At 34.9% G+C, this 21680-nt stretch overlaps 1 protein-coding gene across 4 annotated transcripts in view; it reads right to left on the bottom strand.

Moving 5' to 3' along the window:
• Positions 1 to 7802: 7802 nt before the first annotated feature.
• Hmmr (hyaluronan mediated motility receptor) overlaps positions 7803 to 21680 on the bottom strand; it is a 32154-nt gene continuing 18276 nt past the window's right edge. For all 4 annotated transcript variants that reach the window (XM_047556454.1, XM_047556451.1, XM_047556453.1 and 1 more), the window contains 8 exons: positions 20878 to 21092; positions 18814 to 18930; positions 14801 to 14947; positions 14384 to 14536; positions 14174 to 14273; positions 13252 to 13428; positions 9586 to 9748; positions 7803 to 8909 (listed from right to left, as the gene is read on the bottom strand). In XM_047556454.1, coding sequence (XP_047412410.1) covers positions 8890 to 8909; positions 9586 to 9748; positions 13252 to 13428; positions 14174 to 14273; positions 14384 to 14536; positions 14801 to 14947; positions 18814 to 18930; positions 20878 to 21092 — 1092 coding nt within the window. In that variant the 3' untranslated portion in view covers positions 7803 to 8889. The remainder of the gene's footprint in view (positions 8910 to 9585; positions 9749 to 13251; positions 13429 to 14173; positions 14274 to 14383; positions 14537 to 14800; positions 14948 to 18813; positions 18931 to 20877; positions 21093 to 21680) is intronic.

The following is a 21680-nucleotide window of genomic DNA, read 5'->3' as shown; positions in this document are numbered from 1 at the left end:
TGATGAATATGCTCAGTGAAGCTTTGAACAGCTGTTTTGGATTATGGCTCTATACCAATTTAAAGAGTAACAAAAATTGCCATTTTAACTGGGCTTGAAAAAGAAATCACTTAATTCTTTATATTCTGCTCATTTAGAACTATAGCACATGGCAAACTCTAGGAGGCAAAGGGTCTATATATCATGAATTTTTGGGGGTGTTTACTTTTTTTTAACTTTTAATTTTTTTTTTTCAGTTGTGGATGGACACAATACCTTTATTTTATTTATTTTTATGTGGTGCTAAAAATTGAACTCAGTGCCTAACACCTGCTAGGCAAGTGCCCTACCACTGAGTTACAACCCAGCCCCTGGTATTCACATTTAAATATGTATCTTAGAAATCAACTTTATCAAGATACAAAAGCTAACATATCAAGTTTAGAAGAAAATCTAGGGGAACATCTTCATGATCTAGGTAAAAATAAATAACTATTTCTTAGATACAATAGAGAAATCAAAAGTACACAATTTTTAGAGAAATCAAAACTACACAATTTTTTAAAAAAGATAAAATTAATCAAAATGAAAAACTTGTACTAACTAAAGGTATCATTAAGAAAATGAGTGGGGGGGAAGGGAAAAAAAATAACAGAATGAATCAAACATTACCCTATGTAAATTTATGATTACACAAATGGTATGCCTTTACGCCATGTACAAACAGAGAAACAACATGTATCCCATTTGTTTACAATAAAAAAAAAGGAATTTACTAAAAAAAAAAAGAAAAAGAAAATGAATTAAGTGCTAGATGTGGTGGTGCTAGACATTGACTATAATGTAATTGCACCAACTCAGGAGGCTGAGGCAGAAGGAATGCAAGGTCAGTCTCAGAAACTTAGTGAGACCCTGTCTCAAAATTAAAAAAAAAAAAAAAAAAAAAGGACTGGGGATGTAACTCAGTGGTAGAACACCTCTGGATTCAATCCCTAGTATGAAAATTAATTAATTAATTTTTTAATTATTAAATTAAGGAGAATAAACAAACTACAGACTAAGGAAAAACAATTTCAGTACATGTCTGAGAAAATATTTAAAGAACTCCTTCAACTCAATAATTTGAAAAATAAATTTTTAAATGGACAGAAGTTTTTAACAGACCCTTCACTAAGGAAGTTATCATAATGACCAACAAACACATAAAAAGAGGCTCAACATCTAGGAATTTCAAATTAAAACCACTTTGAGATACTGTTTCTCACCTAACAGAAGAGACAAAATTAAAAACACTGATAATATCAAATACTAATAGGAAAGGAAAAATTTTAACTCTCCCTTTTAGACTTTTTCAGCTGGACCCGAGACTAAAATTGACATAAGAAAAGCATACAGGATCTGGAAATATGGCTTGATGGCACAGGGCAAGACCCTGGATTTGATCCCCAGCACCACCAAAAGAAAAAGAAAAGTATATATGTATACTTTATATATACTAAAAGTATACACACACACACACACACACACATTACACATTTTTTAAAAGCATACTAATATATTTAAGTACAAATTTTACATGGTGCAGACACCTTAGTAAGGATTGAGGATGAGTAGAAAGTCCTCAGTGAAGTAGCTGGGGAGAATGACCTGTTAAATTCTGATGAATCTTCTTTGCTGTTGAAGAAGCTTCCCTAAGCCCAGTGGAAGTGGCTTTCTCATGCTTGGTAATAGCACCATTCCAGCCTAGTCTAAGGGGATTAACTGTTGGTTTTGATTGCCTTCTACAAGATATTACATTAGTCTATTACACTGATGATATTATCTGACTCATTAGTGAGGAATGGACGAGGAATAGCAAGCAGTTTAGAATAAGAGAAAGCCCTGCAAGTAGTCCCTTCTATCACACAAGCTATTCTGTTGCTCAGAGCCTTGAAGATTGTAGGCAAGCCCTCTACCCTGAGCTACATGCCTAGGCTTCTCCTAAAAAAATCTAACAAAATTTGACCTGTGATTGTAGCTTGGATGACTTCTGATTTTTCTGATTTTTTTTACTTGAGTGAGTTGGACTCAAATAACCTTTGTAACAAGGTAGATGTCTCAATATCCAGCTCCACCCACATATAGGAACTGGGATTTTCTGTTTTACAATGTCAATACTGTTTATATAGTAGTCATGAACAGTAGCCAGATGAGTGGATCTGGAGGAAGGTTACCAGGGACAATGAGGAACAAAGCTATCCTAAACTCTGAACGATCCTTCTTATCACCAGCAAAAACTTGGGCAAGTATTCAAGGTTAAAAGATGTTATAGACACATAGGGCATGAGTTGTACTAGATATACACTGATTAATTTTGTGTGTAAACCTGAAAGGATCTTGGAGTACCCAGATATGTGGCTGAACATTATTTCTGGGTGTGTCTGTTTCCAGATGAGATTTAACACTTGAATTGCTGGATTTAGTAAAGTAGATTCGAAGTCTATTCAGGCCCAAATAGAAAAGCAGAAGAGAGAATTCATCCCTTCTACCTGTTTGAACTTGCAACATCTGACTTTTCCTGTCCTTGAACTTGAACCAAATTGCATCATAGGTTTTTTTGGGCCTCCAGCTTGAAAACAACTGATTGTAGGTCTTCTCAGTATTCAAAATCATATGAGTCAATTCTTCATAATAAACTCTTTTCTATATATCTCCCAGTGGTTCTGTTTCTTTAGAAAACTCTAATATGGATTTTGGCATCTAGAGTGGTTCTAGAGGAACAAAATTTTAAGGATGAGTTTTCTGAATTGCTTTCAGATATTCTGGAATTAGCACTCTCATTAAAGATGTAATAACACTCTTTCCAGTAGTGAAAGACAGTTCATGGCATGATTTGGCAATAGAGATACATATTTTCATTGGGTAATTCTAATCAACCACATATAAAAGGCAAGGAGCTAGGTGACTATGGATAATATTTTCAAATATTTTAGGAAAACTGTCAGGTAAAATGAGGTGGATTGATTGTCTCTGATATCACTTCATAAAGCGATGCAAACAAAGGATGAATTCAGGAATTCCAATGCTCAGCTCAAGTGACCAAACATGACCTAAAAAGTGTTTATGTGTGCCCTTATGGAGAATTTATTTCTTGGCACTGCACGGCTCAGACTGATGAAAATCAAATGCAGAATCTCATCTTCCCATTGGCTGAACTGTAGCTCAATTTGAAATCCCAACTTTTCAGGGTGTCTATTATTATAGTGAGGGCACTAACTGGGAAAGAATGGAATCCTTTAGGTTGTGATGAGAACACATGAAAAGTCCTCCATGAAATTGAGAACACTGCCACTGAACTCTGGTGTTTGCCAGTAGAAGAGGCTTCCCTAAGCCCAGTAAGAAGCCACATCCCAGTGTTTGGTTATAACACCCTCCAACCTTGTCTGGGAGGATTTACCTCACATTGCCTGAGGAAATTATAATGGCCTCTCCCTCCCATCTCCCAGTCATTTGCCATGTGAGACAATGCTGATTCCTTGAAGGACTCATCCCCAGGACCCATCTTTGCGAAAACTAGATCTACAACCAGACTCAAGCCTCTGTAGGCTCCTCAAGATAAGAAGTGTTACCTATGGAAAGGTGCACCATACTCCAAAAGAAATTACTTGAATTTGCTCATTTAATATGAACAGAAATCTGGGAAAATGTGCGAGGAAGGATACTAAGGATGTGAGTAAATGATGGGAGGAATACAAAGCTGGATCCAGTCATATTGCTGCTTGGGAAGTCAGGGCTTATAGTTTGGGTAGGTGAACCATGAATAAAAAATGGTCCACAGTGAGCAAACTGGAAAGCTGGTCTTGCCTTGGTTTAATATAGAGGAAGGAACTGAAAGACTTAGGGAGATTGGAATGTTAGAGTTAATTGTCTCTTAAGCCCTATTCACTGACACTGGAAAAGCAAAGATAGATATACCTTTCAACAATAGTGTGAGAACTAAGTATGTCAGCTTTCAATCATTTGGACAGAATACCTTGGAAAATCATCTTAAAGGAGATTTATTTTGGCTCAGTTTCAGATATTTCACTTGGTGTTGCTTGCTTGGTCCTATTGCTTTGGACCCATGATGAGGCAGAACACCGTGGTTGGCAAAGCAGATGCTCGCCTCATGGTGACCAGGAAGTAAAGTAAGAAATGGTTGGGGTCCCAATATCCCCTTCAAAGGCACATCCCCGTGGCTTGACTTTCATTAGACTCTGCCTCATGAAGTTTCCACTACCTCTCCTCAGTACCACCAGCAGGTAACCAAGTCTTCAACAAAGGGTCTCTGGGGGACATTTAAGATCCAAACAGTAACAGTATCCCGGTATTCTTTTCAGAGCTTTACGATCAGTCTTTGTAGAACAGACCTCAAACTGTAACTGTAGTCACTAAACTGGGAAATTTAAATGCAAGGGAAATAATGGATCCTAGGGTGGTGGGGGGGCCAAATGATTGGGGAAAAATAAAATCACCAAACTTCATGTGGTATGGTTTTCACAATAGACATCAGAACCAGAGGAGTCATCAGAATAGTCTGACTTGCTATACTTATGGCTTCATGATCACGGTTTTCCTGTAAGTAAAAGAGACAGGAAGCCTACTAACTTCTTACCTAATCTGCATAAGCATTAAAGTTCTAGGTCAAGTGAACAAAACCCTAACCTGAATCATATGATCAAAGAATCATGGACCCTGAATTAATTCCCAGACTTCAGTCAGTGTACAGAACCTCTTGAATGAAGCAGAGGCTGGGTCCCTTGAGGAAGACTTCTAGTACATTACTAAAAATCTAGTGTTAAGTCTTTCCCAGTCTTTCCCAAAGGGACCTACAGCCTTTTGACAGGGTACTGTAAAGGGTAAAAGAGAATAATCAGAACTTTTGTGGACTACTGGACACTGGCATTGTACTCACACAAATTCCAACAGACTGAAAATGTCAATATGACCCACCAAAGTAGAGGCTTATGAAAATCAAGTGTTCAACAATGTCAGTGCAGGCCCATCTCCCAGTGTGTCCTGTGGCTATTTCTCTAGGTCTAGAATACACACTTGACAGATGGCAAAACACCCATATTGATTCTTTGACCTATGAAGTGAAAGTTATTACGTTGGGAAAGGCTAAGCAGAAGCCACTAGGACTTCTACCTATTAAACCAAAAGCAATACAGATGCTCTTCAACTTAAGATGGGATTACGTTCTGGTAAATTCATCCTGAATTGAAAATATCATTGTGAAAGATGTATTTAATATACTTAACATACCAGACATTATAACTTAGCCTTACCTACCTTAATTGGGCTCACAATAGCTTACAGTTGGGCAAAATAATCTAACACAAAGCCTACTTTATAATGAAGTGTTAAATATCTCACATAATCTATTAAGTACAGTCATGTGTAGCTTAACAATGGGGATATCTCTGAGAAATGTGTAGTTATGCAATTTCATCATTGTGCAAACATCAGAGTATGCTTATACAAACCTGGATGGTAAAGGTCAACAGTTGATGTATCCTTTTGAAACAATCCAGAGACATGGTAAACATGAGAAGTGTAAAGCTGCTGTCAGCATAACATGGTGTAACTGTATTTTTATAAGTAGGAGTATATGCCTAAAAACTTATTTAAAAAGTATAGTAAACACATAAACCACCAACAGTCATTTATTATCCAGTGTTATGTACTGTACATAAGGAATGTGCAATGATTGGCACATTTCCCATGATCAGCAGCGCAGGAATTTCACCATGAACACAAAATGCTCTGTGCTATGATGTTATGATTGCTATAAAGTCACTAGGTAATCAGAAATTTTTCATGTACAATGGAACAACATATATGCAGTCTGTCATTGACTGAAAGATTGTTTTTCTGAGTATGACTATACTGTAATGAAAGTGAAAAAACAGAATGGTTGTGTGGTATAGAAGACAGACTGGTATTTTGTAGACATGATGTATGAAAACACAATTGCTAAAAAATGCTGGAAACACAGCACACTACAGAGTATTGGTTGTTTTCCCTCTTTATCATATAGATGACTGAGAGCTGTGGCTGGCTACTAATGCTCTGCATGGAAGAGAGTATTGTAACCCACAGCTCTAGCATGGGATCAAAATTCAAAATTTGAAGTGCTGTTTCCATTTAATGTGTGTCACTCTGGCACAATTGTAAATTTGAAATAATTGTAAACCAAGGACCATCTGTACTGAATTCTTAGGGGAATTGAAGAGATTAGTGCTATCAAGTATTTGAAGGATGCAGGGGTGGTGATTCGCACCACATCCCCATTCAACTCACCTATTTAGCCAGTGCAGAAGACAGATGGAAATTGGAGAATGAGTGGATAATCATCAGTTTAACTACATGATGGCTCCCACTGCAGATGCTGTACCAGATGTGCTTTCATTGTTTGAACAAATTAATGCAGCTCTTGGTTCCTAGCATGTAACTACTGATCTGACAAATTTTTTTTTTCTCCATGTCTATCTATAAAGCAGATCAGAAGCACTTAGCTTGCAGTTGGCAAGGCCTAGCTCAGAAGTATATTCACTATCTACCCCGATGTCATAATGTAGTACACAGGGATAGTAATTGCTTTTTCCTTCCACAAGGCATTACATTGGTCCATTACACAGATGACATTAGGCTGACTGGACACACTGAGTGGGAAGTAATTTAGACTTATGGGTAACACATTGCATGTCAGAGAATGGGAAATAAATCTGGCCAAAGTTCAAGGACCTTCTACCTTAGTAAAATGTCCAGGGGTCTGGTGGTACATGTTGAGATATCACTTCTAAGGTAAAGGGAAAGTGGTTGCATGTGTCCTTTCCCATAACCACGAAAGAGGTACAGTACCTAGTGGACCTCTTTGAATTTTAGAAGAAATGTATTCTTCATTTGGGTGTGTTACTGTGGCCAATACTGAGTGATTTGAAAAACTGCTAGTTTTGAGTGGGGCCCAGAATAGGAGAAAGCCCTGTGATGGGGACAGACTATTGCTTAAGCTTCTCTGCTGCTCAAGCTACATGATCTGTCAGATCCAATAAAATTTGAAAAGGCCAATTGCAGATGGGGATGTTCTTTGGAGCCCTTAGCAGGTCTCTATAGGTAAATCATGGGATAGATCCTTAGAATTTTGGAGCAAAGACCTGCCATGCTTTGTAGATAATTATACTCCTTTTGAGAAACAGCTCATGGCCTGTTGTTTGGGCCTTAGTGGAAATTTAACACTTGTCCACAGGCCACAAGTTAGCACACAACCTGAGCTACTAATTGTGAAGTGGATGTTAGCTCCCCACCAAGTCATAAAGTTGGATGTGAACAGCAGCACCCCATCATTAAATGAAAGAGGTGTATATGTGATAGAACCAAAACAGGTCACAAAAGCACAAGTTACATGAAGAAGTAGCCCAAACGTCCGTGGTCCCCACTATTGCTACATTGCCTTTTCTTTGCCATCCTGTACCTGTGGCCTCATGGGGAGCTTCCTATAATCAGTTGACAGAGAAGACTTGGGCTTCATTTGCAGATGGTTCAATATGATTTGCATCCACTATCCTCTAAAGTGGCAGCACTGTGGTCATTTTCTGGGACATTCAGGTATGACAGTGGTGAAGGGAAACCCTCCCAGTGAGCAGAACTTCCAGCAGTGCATCTGGTTCTTTATTTTGCTGTTACTTCAGATTGACTAAAAGCAGTCTTAAACTATTTATCAGACAATTTTTCTAATTTCTGTCTTTATTCTAAACCTATTTAAAAAAAAAATCACAGTTTAAAATTCAACCAAGTACTAATATTTGACAAAATAATTTATTAAGAAAAACTATTCTGTGATTGTCTACTGGTCCATCAACATTACAAAAATGGTGATTTACTATCACACAATTGTACAAATAAGATATAGCAGAGGGAGAATTACCACTTTCTAAACAGTATCATTTGTGATTCTGGGGACAAGGTTCACTGTAGGGGAGGGGGTGCAAAGACAATAAATATATCTTAGAGAAGGATTAATGTAGTTTCATAAAATGAAAACTTAATAATTAATCGAGTAAATGACTTACTGTATGATTTTATTTCATGTTACACAAATATTAAAGTTTCAGAAGATACACAAATGTTAAGTTCTCTAAAGAGGTTACATGTAAAGTCTTTAATTAACAGAAGAGTTTGTAAAAATGCAGGTTTGTAAGCCCAATTACAAATTTTAATTTAGTAGAACTGAGATAGAGTCTAGGAATCTGTAAATTATTAAATAACTTAGTAACTTTGATAAAAGATAATGAGGTGACTGGGAGTTAAGCCTGTCTTTATTTCATGTTTGAACTGGACAAATAGATGGGTGATGAGTAGGACAGAATGAACATTATTAGTAAATCAAAGTAGATGCAAGAATGACAAAGGCATGTTAGCCTTTCAAATCCTTTTCAGATTAGAAAAGACTTGAGAATCAAGTTAAAATAATCTGATAATTAGAACCTTGAAACTGAGGTTATAGAATAGGAGAATAATAATTTGACAGTTATTTTTAAAGAAATGTTGATTTGACGGTGTGCACCAAAAGCCAAAAAGCCAGTGAGAATGTTTAGAATGAAATATTAAAGGTAAGTAAGTATTAAGGAGTTACTTCACCAAAGAAAATAAAATAACAACAATATCAACAGAAATTTTGGTTAAAAAAAAATGTTGAACTCCCTCTTAACTGAAAAAAGTTGAACTTCCTTTACATATCTGAGGATAGGAAGTTAAAATTCACATTAAAAATAACAAAATACCCATTATAAACATAATAACAACATCAAAAATAATAGCAGTATGTATAAAATAATCTTCAACAGGTTTTTCATATATTTACTTGCATGATTCTTGATACTGCGTAGGAGTTCAGTAGCAGTTTGAATTGCCTGGGATGATTATTAAGAAGTATTAGTTTAAATTAAAACAAATTTCATCAAGTTTTTTTTTTTTTTTTTTTTTTGCGGTGCTGGGGATTGAACCCAGGGCCTTGTGCTTGCGAGGCAGGCACTCTACCAACTGAGCTATATCCCCAGCCCCTTCATCAAGTTTTATAAATTAAAAAGAGGCAGTCCATGTTCTGGAAAGTAGATGGAACAATATTTACAATCTGCAGGATAATTTTGCTTATAGTTCTTTATTCACTATTTAACCTACTTGGATTTATAGTAAAAGACACAAAGGTTCAGTCCAAAAGAGATTTGCTTCTCCAAAACAACAAATTAGAAAATTATTACTAATGGCCTAAGAGACATTAAGGTTAAAATGTAAATGTTTTATACTGGGAATAATTTGGGGGGAAGGGATAGGATAGGAGCAAAACTGTCAGATAAGGCTTCAAGGAAGATCCAGTTTTAAAGGGGCCTGAAAGACAGGCAGAGTCTAGATATACGGAAAGAATGAGACAGGAGGAAAAAAGCATTGTATGAATCAATCTCAGGAAGAATTTCTTATCTATAAAGGTATCAATATATTTTCACAGTTCATAAAAAGGGTGAGTTGCTAAATGCTGTGAAAGCAAATCCAAAGGAAGAGGACAGTTCTATACATGTACTCATTTCTTACCTTCCTTTAATGGAGTTTTCAGGGCAAAATTTTCTTTACTTTCATGATGAAAGGCCTTTGAAGGATCAAAGCGTTTGATACCCAGAACTTTATTCAATTCTTCCTGAAGTTTTCTCTCATTTTGTTTCTTTTTAGCAAGTTGAGATCGGAGTTTTGACACCTCCTACATGAGAAAAGTATAGAGAAAAACAATTATTAAAAATCGTATTGGTAGAAATGTATTGTTACCAATGTTGCAGGCAAATTGCAAAGTTGCAATTTTAATGGCAAAAATCACTATTACACTTTAAGAATGAATTACAAAATGTCTTTGAACAGTTATGACAAGTGACATAAAGTCTTTTAAGTCTTCTTGCTTCTCTGTAAGTACAAAGTTATTTTTCTAATAAAAGTTCTCAAAAGAAATGCTGAAATCAACTACTGGCATGATACCATGAAAGCTCTGCTAGTAAAAAAAAAAATTTATAAAAAGACAATCAATTATGGCCCCTGAAAATGGCTACGAAGGCAAAATAGCAAATGAAGAAACATCTATTTAAAAAGAGCCACAAAAAAATCTGTAGGAAACCTGAAAGTCTGTGGCATTTCAACCCCAACTCCTCTAGCCACAAACACAGGCCTTTCTTCTCTCCCAGCTTCCGGAGACTTCTTGTTTGGAGGATCAGGACATCAGACTTTCTCATCTTACCCAAAGTTTCTTATTGCTATAGTTATGTCCTGTGCAAATTTAGTTGAAGGCTGGAATATCCCTTCCTCTGCTCAGTCCCACTTGTGGTATAGGAGCTTGATTGGGGCACAGTGTGTTGAAAATACTGTGACCCTGATCACCTGTGCCCTGGTTCAATTTTGTGCCAGAAAACACAAGCTGAGAAATCCTGAACTATTCTTCATCCCCTTTCCCTGCAAGACCTCACCTTCAGGGGTAGATGTGAAATTCAGAAAAACCTGTCACTATCCCCAATTTCAGCTCTAGAATTCTAGCTCAGAGATTGAGAGAAAAACAGACCATAAAATAGCTCCTAATTTCTTTACAAAGGAATTGATTTCACCTTGAACAGATCATGTAGAGATAAAGACTAAGAATACTCTAAAGAGGAGAGGTGGTTGTGGTGAAAGGGAACTTGAAGGAGATTAAAGGGGTAGGCTAAACTGTAGGCTGGCTGGTTTGTAGGACAGAAATGGGGAATAAGACAGCTGAGAGGAGCCTTTCCAGAGTCAGAACAAGTATCAAGCAGTAATCTCTGATATAACTCCTACAAATGAGACAGAATTTTTTTTTTTTTTTTTTGATACTGGGGATTGAGCCAAAAAACAAACATAAGAAAAAATGTTCATCATCTCTTGAAATTAGAGAAATGCAAATCAAAATTGCTGTGGTGCTTTTGTCTAGTATGAGACAACCTTATCTTCCAACACTGTTGACCTCTGATGTAGCTATTCAGGGGGTTGCAGTTTGGGTATGCCTAGTCACCCTGGGGTAAGCTTGCTTTGGCAGTGCTACCTTCCTGTCTTTCACTGACCACATGACTGATTGTTCTGCTAATTGCTGGTTCATGGCTGTTTTCAGTAGTGTTCTAAGGCATACAAATTGCCCTCCATATTAATCCAATCAGATTCTGGTTCATTGTCGGCTGGCGCATACTTGTAATTCCAGTGGCTCTGGAGGCTGAGACAGGAGGATCTCAAGTTCAAAGCCAGCCTCAGCAAAAGCAAGGTGCTAAGCAACTCAGTGAAACCCTGTCTTTAAATAAAATACAACAAATGGGCTAAGGAAATGAATAGATACTTCACAGAAGAAGATCTACAAGCAATCAACAAACATATGGAAAAATGTTCAACATCTCTAGTAATAAGAGAAATGCAAATCAAAACCACCCTAAGATTCCATCTCGCCCCAATTAGAATGGCAATTATCAAGAATACAAGCAACAACAGGTGTTGGCGAGGATGTGGGGAGAAAGGTACACTCATACATTGCTGGTGGGGCTGCAAATTAGTGCAGCCACTCTGGAAAGCAGTGTGGAGATTCCTTAGAAAACTTGGAATGGAACCACCATTTGACCCAGCTATCCCACTCCTTGGCCTATACCCAAAGGACTTAAAATCAGCATATTACAGAGATACAGCCACATCAATGTTCATAGCTGCTCAGTTCACAATAGCCAGATTGTGGAACCAACCTAGATGTCCTTCAATTGATGAATGGATAAAGAAACTGTGGTATATATATACAATGGAATATTACTCAGCCATAAAGAATGATAAAATTATGGCATTTGCAGGCAAATGAATGAAATTGGAGAGTATCATGCTAAGTGAGATAAGCCAATCTCAAAAAAACAAAGGACGAATGATATCGCTAATAAGTGGATGATGACACATAATGGGGGGTGGGAGGGGTTAGGGTTAGAGTTAGGTTTAGGGAGGGGGGCAAGAATGGAGGAAGGAAGGACTGTATAGAGGGAAAAGAGGGGTGGGAGGGGTGGGGGGGAAGGGAAAAAAATAACAAAATGAATCAAACAGCATTATTCTATGTAAATTTATGATTACACAAATGGTATGCCTTTACGCCATGTACAAACAGAGAAACAACATGTATCCCATTTGTTTACAATAAAATAATAAAAAAATAAATAAAAATAAATAAATAAAATACAATATAGGGCTGGGGATGTGGCAATTATCAAGAATACAAGCAGTAAGTTTTGGTGAGGATGTGGGAAAAAAGGTACACTCATACCTTGCTGGTGGGACTGCAGATTGGTACAACCACTCTGGAAAGCAGTATGGAGATTCCTGAGAAAACTTGGAATGGAACCACCATTTGACCCAATTATTCCACTCCTTGGTTCATACACAAAGGACTTAAAATCAGCATACTACAGTGATGCAGCAACATCAATAGCAGCTTAATTCACAATATCCAAACTATGGAACCAACCTAGATGCCCTTCGACAGATGAATGGGTACAGAAAATGTGGTACATATAAACAATGGAATATTACTTAGCCACAAAGATTTATAAAATTATGGTATTTGCAAGTAAATGGATGGAACTAGAGAATATCATGCTAAGTGAAATAAGCCAATCCCAAAATATCAAAGACCAAATGTTTTTTCTGATAAGTGAATACAGATTCATAGTGGAGGGTGGGTAGGGAAGAATGAAGGAACTTTGGATTATGCAGAGGGAGGGTTGGGGCAGTGGCAATGCTAAAAAGATGGTAGAATGAGACAGTCATTATTACCCTATGTATATGTATAATTACACTACTGGTGTGACTCAGCACCATGTACAGCCAGAGGAAAGACAAGTTATGCTCCATTTGTGTACAACATGTGAAAATGCATTCTGTCCTGTATAACCAATTAGAATTAAAAAATTTACAGAAAAATAAAAGAAATGGATGTGTAAAGTTTTATACATTCTTCCAACTACACCAGTAAATTTCAGTGTATTATACCATAGTTGGAAAACCTGAGAACACTGAACATACACCTGGTAAACACTAAAATAAACCCATTAATTCTCACACAGAATTTTCTCTATAAACCATTGCTGTTTTTCAATAGAAAAGACTTTTATCATATTTAAATATTATAAATAAAATATTAAGACCTTCACTTCAATACCCATTAATAAAATTAAATGCTATTTTACATACCGATTTGAGTTGGCTATTTTCATCTTTCAATTTCACAACATGCTTGATTTTTTGCTTCAGATTCTGATGACCCAATAATTCTGCATATGAATCTCTTATTTTATTTAGCTGTTCCTGAGTTGCACCATGTTCACTCAACAAAGCCCGTTTCTCTGCTTCAAATGCATCCAGTTGAAGCTGGATTATTTTTAAAAATGAAATTAAGACTTCAAATTATTAAATCTTACAGGTTTCATATAAAATGTAAAAAAACTAAAACAAGAACAACAACAACAAAAACACAGTATATTTACCTTTTCTCAAGGATCTCAACAGATTTTCTAAGAAAATCTTTAAAATTTTTTAGTTTTCATTTTAAATAATATTGAGACAGAGGTAAAAAACAAGGAAAGAAAACCAACTAGGTCTGTCTAATACAAATAGACCTCATATTATAACCAATGTGTTTCTACTGTATTTAAGTGCCAAAATTAGAATGTATCCTTAAAATGATACTATTTGATCATAACGAAATGCACATCACAAAGTGATTATCATAAGTTCATTTGAAGCAATCTGAACTATAAGTTCTTTATTAGAAAGCAATTTTTAACCTGTAAAGGTTACATTAAAAATTTATGTTCAGCCAGGTATGGTGTCAGACACCTGAAATCCCAGCTACTCAGGAGGATTCCAAGTTCCAGGTCAGCCTGGGAAATTTAGTGAGAACCTATCTCAAATAAAAAAAGGGTCATGGCTGTGGCTCAATGGTCAAGAGCCCCTGGGTTCAATCCCCAGGATGAGGCATAAAAATTTAAGTCTAGTAAAATTTTAAATTCTATTTCAATACAGGTGGAAAAATATTATAAACCATAATCCATTTTATAAACTTTTAACAGGATGGTAAAATAAACACATGTAAGTTTAATTCTAAATGACAAACCTCAAAAGGTTTTGTTTTCTTATATAGATCTTCATAAAGGAGACGCCACTTATTAACTTCCTCAGTTAATTCTGCCATTGTATTTTCTTTCCCAGCTTTTCTATATGGGAAAATTAAATTAAGAAAACATTAATTATGAAATCAGTTTTAACTTCAATTAGGAAAAAAAAAACTGCATTACATGGCACTCACTTTCTCATTATAGCTTACCTTACTTCTTCCTCTTCCAGTTGTTTCTTAAAGTCTTCATCTTGTTGTTTGAGTTGGTTCTGCAAATCAGTTATCTTTTTAAGAGAAGAAACTGTCATTTCTTTGATTTCTACTTCTTTCAATGCTGATCTGTTCTGCAGATCTACAAGCATCCTTTGAATTTGAGAGAAAAGTCACTAAACATTTTACAGATATTTTTCTCTTTCCCTTCTTGCTTTTTAAAAATCAAACCAAAAAGATTCCAAATAACTCTTCAAATATCATACTTTCTGGATTTTTAAAAAAAATTACTATTTAAGATGACCAAAAACAAGCCATGGCAAAATTTCCTGCACCATTTGGTAGTTGGCTTTTGACAACATTAAAATGTTTTAATGGTTCTAAGGTATTAGTGTGGGCAGGCATGCTTATTCATACCTTGCATATTCTTGATTTGTGTTCTCAGTTGTCAGTATCTGATGTTGAACATCCTTTGCTCTTTTTTCAGCCTTGGCCACTTTTTCCTGTAGTGATGAGTTCTCCAGTCTAAGATCTTCTAGCTCACTAATTATTAATGCTTTATAGCTTATTAAAAAGAAAAACAAAGAAAAAGTATTTTTCTAACTACTACGAAAACAACAAATAGAGCTAATCAGTTTATATTTTACATATCTTCAGTAAAGTTAACAAAACTTTAATATATTCCTGCACTTACACAGTAAGAATTCAGGCTTCTAAGATGAGTTTATGAAGGAAATATACAAAGAACTTTAAGCTGGTAAAATAGGGGAACATACATATTAGTTGGTGATTCATAAAAGGTCTTTCTAAGGAATTTATAATTAAGCTGAGACATGACAGGTGAGGAGGAGTTAGCTAGGCAGTTACGGCAAAGTATTTCAGAGTGATATCAGAGTGAGGTAGAACAAAGGCCACTAAGAGGTCAGACTGGAGTCTGATGAACAAGAGAAGCAGAAGCAGAAGCTAGAGGCATGGGGCTGAACACAGGTACAATGAGTTTACCTAAGGAATAAGGGAGAGCCATTAATTTGTATGTAGATTACTCTAAAGATATGAGGAGGATGGATCCTGGAAATTGGAGGCTGGAAAACCAGGAGTTCTAAAGTAAGACAACTATTTATCAGCCCAGGTGAACAATAATGGAAGCGTAAACTAAGGTGTTAGCAATGGAAAGATGGGACATCTCTTTTGCAGACAGAATAAAAAGATACAAGAGAATGATTGGATGTTGGTGGTAAGGGAGAGAAAAACAAGTCTAGGATTTATGGAATGAAAGTCTAGAAGATGAAGATGTTATTGACTATAATTAAAAAAAAAAAAAAATAAGCTGGGTGTGGTGGTGCAAGCCTATAATCCCAGTGGCTCAGAAAGCTGAGACAGGAGTATCATGCCAGCCAGTCTCAGCGAAAGTGAGGTTCTAAGCAACTCAGTGAGACCCTGTCTCTAAAATACAAAATAGGGCTGGGGATGCGGCTCAGTGGTCAAGTGCCCCTAAATTAAATCCCGCACTCCCACCCAAAAAAAAATCATAAAACAATGAGAGGCGGAAAGAGTAAGAAGATTTAGAGTTGTTTTAGGCAGGTTATTATCAGGCAATAATAAAATATCTACTTGAATATGTCAAATTTGCAGAGATGTACGCTATGGAGCTGAAAAGATAAGTGTGTTTGAAGAAATAAATTTTAATGCATTAGCATATGACTGATAACTAGAATGGATTAAAACCTCCTGAAGCAATATTTTTAGGACAGTTTGGGGGTTTTATTTTTTTGGTTTTTTTGGTGAAAGGGTTTAAGTTGCCAGGCTGGCCTCAAACTTGTGATTCTCCTGTCTCAGCCTCCCAAGTTGCTCTGAAGCACTATTTTTCAAACCATTGAAAAGAGAAATTCCTTTAGAGGATACTGTGTATGTTTTATACATATATGTTCTAATATATAAAAAAATTTATCTACATGTTTACCAGAATGTATCATATATAGGAATGTATCACTAGGGAAGGAAGTAGTATTCAATGAATGATTGGTAGGCAATTAGTTATCCATAGGGACAAACAAAAAGAAATTTAATCTTTGTAACACTATACACATAGTAATTAGTTCTAGGTGGAAAAATGAAAAGTGAAAGCTTTGAAACTTTTAGAAGAAAAATAGGTAAATATCTTCATGTTCCTGGGATAGAAAGAAGCTCTTATGTGAGACACATAAAAATTTATAAATTTAAAATGAATATATTACAATTTCCAAACTTAAAATCAAGAATTCATAAGAAACCATGAAGAAAAATGCAGACAGGTCACACTGTGGAAGAAAGTATCAACAATGCTGAAGCATTATCTACTGTACACTTAGTATACTGGTAAAATTTAAAAAGTCTATAAGCTTTGGTGAAGAAGTAGAACAGTGGTTTAAGTTTTTATCCTCACTTTGGAAAGTGACTGGTATTAAATTTTAAAAATGAACATTCACATAGAAGGATTCTTATACATGTGTACTAGGAGACTCTAAGAATTTTCATAAGAATACCACCAGTAATAACCAAAACATAAGTTAATAAATAAAAAAAGGAAACAACTCAAATGTCCAAAGTAAGAATGGACAAAAAAAATCTGATATATTCATACAATCAAATATTCACAGCATGACCATGAACAAACTGTATTCTCATGCAACAATTCAATTCTATCCTATCCTAGAAATACATAATGCACAGGGAAAAGGCAAGTCAAATCACAGGAAATGGCATATGGTATGATGACAATTTCTGGTGATGCTAAGAACAAAATTAGATAACATGTTATTTATATGGGTATACATGTTATAAAACCATAATGCATGGGGAAAAAAGTGAGAAAATACTAAATAGGGGCTTTGAGACAATGTTAGATGTTCAGAGATGGCATAGAGATGAAAATTCATACACAGATAAACAAGTTGTTGAATATCTTTATAATTAATGGTTGTCTTTTATGGTTCATGTGTATTGATTATATTTTTATGCTTTATTACTTATGTATAGAATTATATATTCTTTTGTATCTATTACATATATTAAAATAGGATAAATCTCCTCCCAAAATGGTCTAAATTATGATAAACAAAAATATTAATATTAATATACTGTTATATTTTGCAATTAAACTTTTTTTTAAAAGGAAAAATAGTGCTTGGCATGGAGGTATACACTTGTAATCCTAGTGGCTCGGGAGGATGAGGCAGGAGGATAGTGAGTTTCAGGCCCTAAGCAACTCAGTGAGACCCTGTTTCTAAATAAAAATACAAAATATGGCTGGGGATGTGGATGTGGTTCAGTGGTTAAGTGCCCCTTAAGCACTGGGTTCAATCCTTGGTACCAAAAAAAAAAAAAAAAAAAAAAAGAAAAAAAAAAAGGAAAAATAGCAAGTAGATGGAACATGAGGTTAAGAAGTAGATATAATATACAGACAGACAAGTTTTTATTAAGAAGATGGAATGGGAAGAGGAATAGAATTTTAGGTTAAGACAGATGTTAGAAATGAGTTGTACTGGACAAGTGCAGAAGCAAGCCAGAGTCAAGGAGATTTTTTTTTTTTTTAATTATGCATTTTAAAGATGACTGCATGTTAACATGAATTCATATTGATGGGGAAAATTCCAGTAGAAAGGTTAAAAATTTTGAGAGACAAGGAACAAATATATAGTGATGTCACTGAAAGTTAAAAGAAATTATTTAGTAGGTAAAATGCAGGAGTAGTATAAATGTGGGTGTTTTTAAGTTTGATTATAAGTTTTTCAATTCAAGCAAACAACATCAGGGAAGTAAAACAGAAGTATCAAAGGTTCAAGAATGCATGAAATTTAGGGGCTGGGGATATAGTTCATTTGGTTGAGTGCTTGTCTTGCATATACAAGGCCCTGGGTTCAATCCCCAGCACCACACACACACACACACACACACACACACACACAGAGGAAAGAGTGCAAGAATGCATGAAATTTAAACTGGATGGTGGGAGAAGGAAGTTCCCATATAAATACAGAGACACTAATGCCAAATTATGGCTAGTCATTATGGAATGGAAAGATATAACCAAGAGTAGTAGAGAACTCCTATAATCTCAGTAACTTGCGAGGCTGAGGCAGGAGGATCACAAATTCCAGACCAGCCTGGGCAAGTTAGTGGAACTCGGTCTCCAAAACAAAACAAAACAAAACAAAACAAAAAAAACAAATAAAAAGAGCTGGAGCTGGGGATATAGCTTAGTTGTAGAGCACTACTGGGTTCAATTACAAGAAACACAATAACACAATACAAAACAAAACAACAACAATAATAACAATTTAAAGTTAATACCAGCCATCCTCTGTGTGATTACTTTGTTCACAGATTTCTGCAGATAAATATTTCTCCCCGCTCTCATTATATTTGAGAGTAAAGGTTCCCAAGAAAAATACCTTTCAAATTGAGCAGTAACATCTTCAAGGTTTTGCACTGTACTATTATACCTTTCTTGCAAAATTAGGGTGGCCTGCATATGAGCAGCATCATTTTTCTCCATTTCAGCTTCTTTCCTAAGAAAAGGAAAAATTTAGAAGATAAAATGCTAACAATAAATCATTACTCTAAGTTAAGGAATATATAGGAACTGTGAATCATATAATCTCCTATCTTCATCTTTGCATGAGCTGCATTAGTTTAGATCCAAGTTTATGACCTAATTCTTATATATTTTTCAGTGTACTAACGTGTACTAGTTTCATCTTATTTCTTCTGCTCTTATTTTACTTGTTTTCATCCAGATTTAAGTTATTACTAAATTTGTCCTTTCATATCATATGGATTTAAGTGGGTGTTTAAAATTTGGGGGAAAGAAGGTGAGTAAAAGCTCTGAAACAGATCTTAACAACAGAAGCTAAAAATTGCCAGTTAAAAAGTACCCAGATTTTACTCATTTCATTCTCTGCACTTAGATTATACTACTAAGTATAGTTAAAGACACTTCATTTTAAAAGTTCTTTTGGAAAAAGAGTTACAAGATTATATGGATTTATTCTGGATAAGTGGCTAATCCACATAATTCATTGTTATGCAAAAATTCAACACTTAAATGGATTATTTTGTATAGACAAAATAGAATTTTAAATTATCTTTATATACTATAAATCTCAGAATTACAAACTAGATGGGACACTGAAATAAGATAAATAGCTGATCAGATATTAAGCAACAAGTTTAGATTTCTAAAATATACACATCACAGGAAAAACAATTGAATGTTACTAAAGGTTTTGTAATAAAAAATATTTTCTTCCCTATACTTTAGAGGAATTACTTTCAATTCTTAGTTGATATTTTCTTAAGCCTGAAGTTTCTAGTCTAGAAGAGACTTTAGAGATCATCTTACAATTAAATACCTTTATTTTATACCCAATGAAATAGAAAATGACAGATCTGAGGGCTGTTTTGCTCAGAATCACCCACTTATTTAACAGATATTGTAATAAAATTCTTATGTCATGACTGCTACACCAGTTCTTTGTCTTTAGGATAACTGTCTCAACTATCCTCTGTGAAATTGATATCTATCTATGCAGTTTCTTAAGGTTCCTGTTATTTAGACTGGGACAGTACAGAACAATTCTGCTAATTATACTTTTGTACTATTTCCCAAAACACAGGTATAAAATCTTAAGTGTTCATTGTTATCACTAATCACAAGAAAATAGAAAGGAGATTAACCACAAAAATGCCCAAGAAGAGAAAGTGGGAGATTTACTACAATATTATAGGTCCATATCTCATTCATGGTTCCTTACTAATAAAATGCTTCAGTGATGAGATCCCAAGGATTTAAATAACACAATTACTTTATTTGCAATTCAAATGCAAGAATCAAACTGGATATTTTAAGTACATGAAGTGGTGAAAGAGGTATAATATGATGGAAGTAATATGAAATCAGAGTCAAAAACCAAAATGACATCTGTCTTTCTACTTTGAATGATAAATTTCTTATTTTTCAATGCTTTACCATTTCTGGTTGTTTTTCCCCATGATGCTTTTTAATTGCTCCCTTGTTAAAGTTAACAAAAAATGTAATTTATACTATGTAAACTGATGTTCACATAGACAAAATATGCAATTCGTTTTATTACTAAAGGGTAGTATTACTAGTTTTTTCCTCTAAATTCATCACTGTAATGCTGACGTCCAGTGATTTCTAGAAAATATAAGAGCAGTAAAATAGCACAAAACTTCAGTCATTTGTTTACTAAAACTACTTTAATTGAACTTCTGGCCTTAAAAATTTAAAGACAATATTTTTTACTTTAGGTGTCTTATTGGCTTGCATAGACATTCTTTGCCTGTACTTTTTCTCTCTTTGTCTATTCCTTACTTATAAAGTAATTCCAATCTCACATATTCACAATTGAGGTGAGAATCTTAAAAAAATATACCAGGAAAAAATTCTCAACATCTGAAATCATATATAAATAAGAGGTACTATTAATACAAACTCTTTCAGCTGTTCTTCTAGGAGTTTTAGTTCTTCAGCTGTAGTTTTTGTTTCCTCTTCTAACTGTTTGACCAATCTTTCAGTTTGTTCCTCCTTTTGCTGTACTAGATCTAGTTCTTCGAGTGCTAGCTTTAATTCTTCCTTAAAAAGAGTCTTCTCTTTAATCATTTCTTGTTGATAACAAAACAGCTTCTGCTGAAGACTAGAAGATAATTCCTATATCCAAACAGACAATCACCAGAACAATTTGAAATGGCATTCTCAGGTTTTATGAAGACACCACCCAAAAAAAAAGAAAAAGAAAAAAAAAAAAGTATAGATAATGAAGTATGAGAACTAAATTCCAGAGTTTCATGGAAATATTAAAAAATATATGTATTTGGATGGGCATAGTGGCATATGCCTATAATCCCAGTAACTCAGGAAGGTAAGGTCCTAAACAACTCAATGAGACCCTCTCTCAAAGGTAAGGTGCCTCTGGGTTCAATCCTTAGTACCCCTCATATATATAAAAGTATTCCTATATGTATATAAATTATATATAATTAGATATAATATATAAATAATATAATAATATAATGAACATAATGGCACACACAAAAATCTTCTTTCATGGACTGTATTCCACATCTTAATGCTGTGGCAAGTGTCATTTCAGGATCTTTTTCTATGCAACGTACACAAAAACATAAAACTAAAATTTTATTTATCTGTTTGCAATTGGCTTTTACACATACTTTTCTCCTATAATATTACACCAAAGTGTATCATGATTTCAACATTATACAAAGTATTTTAAGCTAT

This window comes from Sciurus carolinensis, chromosome 6, assembly GCF_902686445.1.
Source record: "Sciurus carolinensis chromosome 6, mSciCar1.2, whole genome shotgun sequence".
NCBI classification, from domain to species: domain Eukaryota; kingdom Metazoa; phylum Chordata; class Mammalia; order Rodentia; family Sciuridae; genus Sciurus; species Sciurus carolinensis.
Note: the sequence above shows the minus strand (reverse complement) of the source record. Positions and strands in the feature narration are given on the sequence as shown.